This window comes from Crocodylus porosus, unplaced genomic scaffold, assembly GCF_001723895.1.
Source record: "Crocodylus porosus isolate Cpor-Errol unplaced genomic scaffold, CroPor_comp1, whole genome shotgun sequence".
Classification (NCBI taxonomy): Eukaryota; Metazoa; Chordata; order Crocodylia; family Crocodylidae; genus Crocodylus; species Crocodylus porosus.
Window position 1 is genome coordinate 15,299,175 of NW_017728932.1, and position 8,815 is coordinate 15,307,989.

General features: G+C 60.2%; 1 protein-coding gene across 1 annotated transcript in view; it reads right to left on the bottom strand.

Moving 5' to 3' along the window:
* Nucleotides 1-8,815, bottom strand: part of DOC2B (double C2 domain beta) — a 54,102-nt gene that overhangs the window by 31,262 nt on the left and 14,025 nt on the right. The window contains exons 2-3 of the mRNA XM_019545713.1: nucleotides 8,033-8,112; nucleotides 1,666-1,740 (exon numbers count right to left, since the gene is read on the bottom strand). Coding sequence (XP_019401258.1) covers nucleotides 1,666-1,740; nucleotides 8,033-8,112 — 155 coding nt within the window. The remainder of the gene's footprint in view (nucleotides 1-1,665; nucleotides 1,741-8,032; nucleotides 8,113-8,815) is intronic.

Sequence of the window (8,815 nt, forward strand, 5' to 3'; positions counted from 1 at the left end):
AAGAGAAGGCTGAGGGGGGATCTAGTGGCCTGTTACAAACTAGTCAGGGGGGACCAGCAGGCACTGGGGGAGTCCCTGTTCCCCCGAGCACCGCCGGGAGTGACCAGGAGTAACGGTCACAAGCTGGCAGAGGGGAGATTTAGACTAGATATCAGGAGGCGCGACTTCACGCTCAGGGCGGCTAGGGCCTGGGACCAACTTCCAAGGGAAGTGGTGCTGGCTCCTACCCTGGGGGGCTTTAAGACAAGGCTTGACAATCACCTTGCTGGGGTTGTTTAAGCAGCACTCCCAGGCCAGCCTGGTGCCCAATGCCCATGGACTGGGATCCTCTGCCGAGGGCTCTGCCCCTTCTGCCCCAGGCACTTCAGAACTTGGCCAAGGAGACCAGAGCCATGTGAGCTGCAAATCTCCAAAGCCAAGCTGCTCTGACTAGGTGATTAAGGAGGTTGCCTGGTGGTGCTGCCACAGCCACGAGGAGATGGCCAGTGAGCCTCTCTTCCCAGAGGTGAGGCTTTCAACACAGGCACTGTCTCATCTGAAGGCCTCCTCCTCCTTCTGGAAGCACCATCAGCCCCAGGCTGCGTGTGAACTCCAGGTCACACTACATTTTCATGCCATCACACTCCTGGCCCAGCTGTATCTTTGCTCCAGTTGGGGTGGCGGCAGGGGAAATACCCTGACCGAGATAATGTAATTGAAATGGCACTGTGTAGCGGAGGGTGCACCCTTGTCTGCTCGCAGACAGGACTCCCTATGAGAGCCTCATAGTTAGCGTCCCATGGCTAGCTTGCAGTGAAAGGATCTTGGCTACACACCGACTTTATGGAAACGGGAGACTCTTCCCTAGCTTGCTCCTGCAGCCATATGGCTAAGGGCGAGTGAAACTTGGGGGCATTTGACCCCAAGCCTCCAGGCTTGGGCCTGCTCGTAGGGTGCCTGCCAAAAGATCTGGAAGTATCTGAAGCTCCAGGCTGTAAATTCTCGGCTGGAGGATACTTTCCAGTAGTAAGGCTATTATGGTTCTTGAATGACTCAAAGGATTTGGAACTGATCTGGCTAATTTGACCTGGGACATGAAAAAAATTCCTTTAAAAAAAAACCTCTTGGTTTCCTTGAAAAGTTTCCCCAGGAGGTATTTTTATAAAAGAAGGACTATTTGTGACTTAATCCCAGTTTTGATAGAAACTAGTAAGTGCGGAGGTGGGAATGCCAGCACCACGGGCACCTCTAAGCGAGGGGCTCCCTAAGAGAGCAAACAGAACGGGTCCTTCCCCGGCGCGGCCCACTGCCTGTCTCTTTAGGTTCGTCTCTGTGTTGCTCATCAGCCTAATATCTGAACCCCTCCATGCCTCCTTCAAAAGAGGTACCCTCTGGAGACTGCCTCTTTTTCTGTACCATACAGCTCCAAGCACACTGGCGGTGCTAAGAGATCAGGGATGCAACTTGTCATGTGTGTTAACAGGAGGCTGGCTGAGCACCTGAGCCTTAAGGACAACACACGGTTATTTCACGCAGTGGCTTTCACAGAGAACCCACAACCACAACAGTGTACGTCACAGGACACAAAGCAGGGTAACCGCCATAAACCACGTAGCAGGATCAGACCCGCTGAGCACGAAACAGAAGCCGCGTAAAGGGAATCAGATGGTTCAAAACTCAACTCACCTTACTAGCGCCAGGGAGCAAGTGCAACTTGACATAGGGATCTGCCAAACCATTGTGGTCCATTGGCTTGAGGCCCTGAGGAGGAGAAAGGGAGAGGAGGAGAGGTTACAATTCCAGCACACCACAGCTCTTTGCTCTTCAGACCAAGGGTGAGGGCTGTGACCCGGGGCCCCAGCTCAGACGCTTCCTCCAGGCTGAAGGGTAATGCCCAGTGCTGAGAGTGATGGGGGGGAGCCCCGGGCCTGGGACCAAAACTGCCTCGTTCCCAGCGTCCTCCTGCCAGGCCTGGCGTGGACCTGAAAATCCAAGCAGTGAACAAGCGGCCGCCCCGTGCCCAGGGTTGGAGGAAGCCAGGCCGCCGCGCAATCTGCCCATCGATTCGTTCCAATTCAATTACCTTTGAAGAGGGCCATTAAAGGCTTTTTAACCAGACGCGAGACAGCAAAGGGAGCGGCGGTGGCTGGGGAGCAGTCGGGAGCCTCGCGTCCACTCTCCCCCTCCCTTCTACCTCAAATTGCTTGATCTGATTTAGGCACGTGGCTAATTTTAGAATGAAACAGATGTGACCTTGCCACAGCCAAGCAGCTGCAGCTCAGGGCAGCCATGTGCCCAGCCCGGCAGGTTCCCCTACGCTGCCACGCACCCCATGCTAGGCCTGGGCAACAAGCAAGGCCCTGGCACTGGCCTTGTTCGGGGCTATGCCCTGGCAGTCTCAATGCCGAGGACAGGGGCGGTGCACAGCACACAGGGCCCTGCACCTGCCATGGGGGCTGGCTTGCATCTCATGCATGAGCCCAGAGGGCTGCCAGACTTTGTACCAAGCTGTGTCCTCTGGGCACATCCTTTGGCCCAGTTGCCCTTAGCCTTTAGCAGGAGGCAGCCCCCTTAGTGGGTCTTCCACGGGAAAGCACAGGAGGACACGGGGGCTGCAGTGCTGGAGGTCTGTCTGGCGCTGAGACAAGCCTAAAGCCTCCTTCAGTCCGGAGGATACTGACTGCCCTCAGCAGGGACCGGGGGGGGCAGATCAGGGGCCCGTTTTGCTCCTGGGAACGGGCATGCGCTGGCTTCGGACATCAGTGAGGGAGCCCGCGCCCGCCTGCACCCCAGGCCCCTTTGTCACTCGCTGCAGGATCAATGCACTAATGCGATACGACTGGCACAGCAGCTCGGGGACAGGAATAGCAGGGGCAGGCAGCAGCAGAGCTGTGTGCAGGGAGCCCGGGACTGCAGCAGCAAGGAGCTCATACTGGTCCAGGCTGCGATACGCTGGCTGAGCTGGGCACGAGAGACGCCTGGGACTGGAACAGCAGGGCTGGGAGGGTCGCTGTGGCCCATCCAGTCCAACCCTGCCCAAGTGCAGGACCCGCTGTTTCCAGACAGACCTCCCCCAGCCTTGTCCTGAAAACCTCCGAAGGGCATGCCCAGGCTGCTTGCTTCATCGCCCTATTTTTCCCACAGCTGAGGACCTTGAGGATCTTGGTATAAGCTGCTCAGACCATTTTCTCCTGCTGCTTTGATCCCTCAGCTATAAAGATTGCAGGTCATGGGGGGAAGCCGGTGCCTAAGATAACCCTCTGGCAGCGCACCGAGCATCCGGTAATCTTACAGGAGCCACAGGCGGCTGTGGGCTCAGAGAGATCTTCACTTAGAAAACACTCATGTTTGGAAGAGCAGGGATGGTAGCACCAAAGACAGAGGAGAGAAGAGCTGAGCTGCATGGGCCAGGCCACCTGGCATTGCAAAGCCCCCCCAGGGCATCGGGCAAATTCACCCGTTGTTTCCACACTGAAGCTGGCCCACAGCCCCTCCCCTTCCCACAGGCACTCAGACCCACTCACATCACCCCGGTTTATGTGCTGCCATGTGAGCCACGAAGCACTAACATGGAGCTGGTCCCTAGCCCCATGCACGGGCCTCCACAAGATGCAACCCGCTGGGATCCACCCCCAAGGCAGAACGACAGCCCCAGCCATGTCTCTCGGAGAGCAGCGGCCCTGCCGCCTCCCAGCCACTCCGCGCGCCAACCGCGTTTAGCTGAAGGCAGATCAATAGGATTTAATTATGAGCGGTGCTGATCAGGCTGCTTATTAAGTCCATGCTAGAACGGCACAGAAATCACAGGAGACACGGATCAATTCCACCATCACTTCCACATGCGGAGGTGGATCTCCTGCCTAGCGCTCTCCGTGCCGCTCGGAGCCAGCCCGGGGAGTTCATGCTGGAGCCCAGGGGTCCCACAGCTCATCAGGCTGTGCCAATATTTGCTGGAAACACCCGAGAGCCCCTACCAGATGCTCCTGGCCCCTCTCTGCCAGGGATCTCGCAGCAGCAGACTATTCCTGTGTTTCGAAACGCTGAAATCAGAGACACGGGGCAGAAAGGGGCTCTTCACAGAAGCTCTGGCTGCCCATGGCAGGCTGGGGCAGCTGGGAAAACCAAGCCAGCAGCGACACAGCCAAGGTCACACCCTGGTTAGGGATGGGCTGCCCTCCTGGACACTGTCCTCCCTGAGCCACACGGGCCCTGCTGGGAGGGCGAGGCCTGCGGAGTCCAGCCGAGGACACGCTCAGAGCAAAGGGGGCTTCCAGCAGCCTGGCTGCCAGTCACGCTAACCTGGGCCCTGCCCGGCTCAGCCGGAGCAGCTGAAGGCAGGGCCCTGCAGGGCCTCCACCCTCCTGCCCTGCCGGTTCGCTACAGGCGTGCCGGCTGCACCGCAGCCCTTCCCTTCCCAAATGCTGCCCGGAAGCCAGTGAAGTTACTGGATGTGGGTTTGGGACAGCTTGCACTGGACTGATGTCGGAGGAAAGCAGGGGAGGGCTGGCAGCGCAGAGAGACCCAGATAAATGGAAAGTGCCAGCGCCTGTTTGAGGGCCTGCACCGGGCCGGTTACATCAGCATGGCATTTCTGAGCCTGGCCTGGCTGGCCCCCTCCTGCCTCCTCTGCACGGCCACGAGGAAGGACCTGCCTTGTCTGCGCGTTTGAGCTAGCAACGGCGATCCTTCTCCATGCCCCTGATCCCCCACTGGAGCTGCACAGGAACCCAGCCACTACCACTAGCGTTGCTCTGTCTTGCAGTCATCCCACAGCGGCACTGCGCAGACAGACAGACGGCTCCTCCCTGAGAGCTTGCCCTTGCGGCCAGGGGTGGTGGGTCCATCTAGAAGTGACTGATACTGTGCTCAGCAACTGTTGTGTCACCCGAGCGCATCACACGCGTGCGCCACCCAGGCTCTCTGCGGCTCAAGTCAGAGGAACGGGTCCTGTCCCCAGCCGGACTATGCTGGCTTAACCCCAAATCATTTGTTAGCCCTTCTCTGCCATCCGCAAACTGCCCTGAACATGGAGCACGGCCCATCCAGGCAACAGCTCGTTCGTTCCAGTGGCGTTTCCATCCATCACAGCCCATCCCCATCCCCATCCCCACACCGAGGAACCCAACCAACCCCAACCCCGCTGGTGACACAGCAACGACTGCACTGGATGCTGCGCAGTCAGGCTCACCTTGGGCAAGTGCTGAAGGGACTGCCCCCCTTTGGGCACCCGGTGCTCCCTGCCAGGAGCCCTCGAGCCCAGGATCGCCCTGTTCTGCATGCCAGGGAAGCCCTGGCATTTTGTAGGCCCTGCTGCAAACAAGCAGTAACTGAGCAAGCACCTCCAAAGGCAACAGATGAGCTAGCATCAGGTGGGGCCCACTGGCTGTCCAGCCTGCCCACATCTCCCAAAGGACTGCCAGAGAAAGGGTTAAACCCACTGTGAGATATCTGCCAGGATACGTCCAAGAACCAGCTCAGCCCTCTCCGACCCTGCGCAGAAGATAAAAGGGCTCAGGAGAGACACGAGCAGATAGACAATGGCTGAAGATTAGACTACATAGAGAGGAGCAGGGATGGGTCAAAGGGAAGAGAAAGAGAAGGAGGTTTTCTTTATGGGGAAAACCGGCGCTTCCAGGGCTGCTAAAATCCTGAGAAGTTTGAAATGCCAGCTGCAAGGCTGGGGGGAGCTGCCAGCAGCTGTTGTAGTGTAGGGTCCAGACTGCGCCGAAGCTGACACCACGGCTGTGCCCCGGTTGAGGGCTGGGACTGTACAAAAACACCGGCTGCTTCCCTCTTTCCCTCCCTTGCCTCCCACCCTTCCTCCAAGTTACTGCAGCTTTGAGGAGACATGGGCTAATCACAAAGCCCTGCCCGGTGACTTCAGCAGCGGGAGGGGAGAATCACCTCCCAAAGCAGTGAGCGGGAGTCAGCCGGCCAAGCCATGGAGGGGGCGATCACGGACACACGGGAGATCACTGTCCAGGTCTGGCACCGTAGTTGCACCCAATGCAGGCAGGGGCTGGAGAGCTCCTGGAGAGACGGAGGGGATGGCGGTGAGGCTGTCGCGGAGCCCTGGTGCCTCTGGTGCTTACAGGAGGTTTCCCCACTTTGAGAGTCAAGAGGACGCCCCTTCCTCTCAGCCCTGGCCCCGATGGGCTGCAGCGTGACAGCTCTGCGGGAGGCCGGGGCAGCCCAGTCTCTTTGGTGCTGGAAGAGCGAGGCCCCCTCGTATCCATCGCCAGCTAATCTAGGGCTCTACGGCTATGCCAAGCTTTGCTACAAAGGCTATGGTTGTGAGGATGGGGAGGAGACCTCTCACCTTTTGGTGTGCAAGCTTGGGCAGCTTTCCCCAGACGAGGTGGAATGAGAGCAAGCAGATGGTGAGAGAAACAAAACAGAAGAGCGAGAGCGTGAGAGCGGGAAGGAAATGGATGGTGGAGACAGGGAGAGGAGGTCTGAGCCTAAGGCCGTGCAGGGGCGGCTCCTGCCCCCGGCTCAGGCAGCAGTTCTCTGCGGGGCCAGCTCCAGCACAGCGTGGACCTCGGTGCCTGCGCTCCCTTGGCCGGCAGGAGAACCGGCCGTAGTGGCTGGGGAGGAACATCGTTCCTGCCTGGCCCCAGGAGCTCCCGGGGGGGCACCCAGGCTTCCTGCCAGTGCGCCCACAAAGCCAGGCCCTGGGGAGCTGGCAGCACTGTTGGTCCCGCTCTCCTCATCACCAGAGCCCTCCTCTGGGCCTGCCTCCAACCCTGGCACTATCTGTCCTGCTGCCAAATCCCGGGATAAGAGCCCACATCTCTGACCGCGAGCCATTTAGGGAGTGGAAGGGGAGAGTGTGAGTCCCCTCCGGAGAGGGGAGGAGGGGCTGGGCAGGGGCTCACAGTCACTGCTGATTCAGCCAGAGGACAGGGCCAGGGGCAGCTCTCAGCACAAGGCCCAGGGCCGCTTGGCCGCCAAGTCCTGGGAGATTTGCATTCTTTGGCAGTCTGGAGCCAGACAGCCTGAGGGACGCGTGGCGGCGGTGGCCCCAGGGCTGCAGAGCCAGCCTTTTTCACCTCCTCTTCCAGGACACGGGAAGCTGGACATGGCACCTCCTGCCAATCCCGGGGCCGGGCGGGAAGGCAGCTGATGGACAGCCCTCTGCTCCACCATGCTCATGCAGGTGGGGAAATGCCAGCCTCGGCATCTGACGGCAAGCCAAGGAAATGCCTGGTGTCTGCCAGCTGTTTGCAGAGGCCACCTCTGGAGCAAGCAGCTGATCCAACATGCTGACGCTGGGCTGCCTGACGGTGAATGGCCAGCCTCCTCCCAGCCAAGATGACACCGGGCCCACGCCCGGCTCCAAATTACGTGGGAAGAGAGGGGGAGGGCAGGTGCTTAGCTCAGCAAACCCCAGCTCCAGCCCCTTTGCTGTGTCCTTCGCAGCTCTACCCTGGGCTCAGGCCCCGTGATCCTCTCCCGACCCCCTCTGCCAGCCGCTCCCCACCTCCAGAGCAAAGCATCCGCCGCTCTCCCGGCGGGCTCTGCTGTTTGCAGGAGACACCCCCAGCCCATCTCAGGTCCCCGCTGCTTCCCCTGCATGTGTCGTTTCTGGTGTGGTGGGACCTAGGTGCTGCCCGGTGCAGAGGACTGCGACCGAGAAGCACAGACCGGGGAGATGAAGAGGGAAAACAAAGGAAGGGGGAAAAAAGTGCAAACCAATGAGAGGAAGGAAAGAGAAGGGAGAAGCCAAAAAGGGAGAAAAAAGGGAACCAGAGCAGGGAGATGGGGATCTGCCAGGTCCAAGCGAGTGATTGCTTGTCCGCCTCCTCACTCCCCCTTCCAGCCACCCTGCGCCCACGCTCCCACAAGTGCCACAGTGGGCTCGGCCCAGCACCGCATCCACATCTCCATTTAATTCTAGCAAATACTTCAAGAACAGGAGCAATGGGAATGCAGAGAGCTGGGAATGGCAGCACTGGAGCCCGTGGCTGAGCCCAAGCGGGCAAGCGGCCATGGGAGGCCGGGCAGAGGTCGGGTAATGCGTGTATATGGAGGCCTGCCGACAGAGACGTACCTTGGCTCTGTTGATTGTGCAGTGGAGCGCGTTGTTCTCCTGATCATACAGCAGGCTGAAATCCAACGTCCCCAGTGTGGCTGTAAAAGAAAAGAGGCCACGATCAGCCTGTCACCTCAGAAGGGACTGCTGCCAGGGTATGGGCTTGTGGGGGTGCGAGGAGCTCCCAGCAACAGCCCCCTCCCCTGTCAGCCTGCTGCGAACCAGCCAGCGAGCCTGGCGCTGTGCTGCCATGAGGGTCCTGGCACCTCCGGCCATGCACACGCAGCTCCGTAGCCCCAACCCCATGGGTACAGGAAGGCTCCCGTGGCTCTGGTGGGAGCAGGACGGGGCTCGCAGGCCTGTCCGGGGAAGGCAACACCTTGGCTCTGCCGAGGCACTAACATGTGCAGCTGGCACCACGCAGCTGCCAGTCCACTCCACGTGAACCCACAGCCGTGCCCAGGCAGCGAGGCACGCGGGGCTGGACGCCCCTGGGGAGAGCCCCTGCTGCCCCGGAGCTTCTGCTGGAGTGGAAGCCATGCCTGGCCCCTCCCTTCCCTGGTGATGGCACAGAGTCCACCTAGCCACAGCCCCGTGGGCTGCCAGGCGCTGCAGCTGGGGCAGCCGCCCCCCAGGAAACCACCTCCCCTGCCCCTCCTCGCAGGCCCTACTGTCCCGGGGCAGGCCGGGGACCCCCCGCCCAGAGACCCCTGCACGCCCTGCTGCCACGGCTCCTGCCCGCTCTACAAGTGGCCCAGCGGCCTCTAGTGGCCACGGCGGGAACGGCGGGCCGAACTCGCG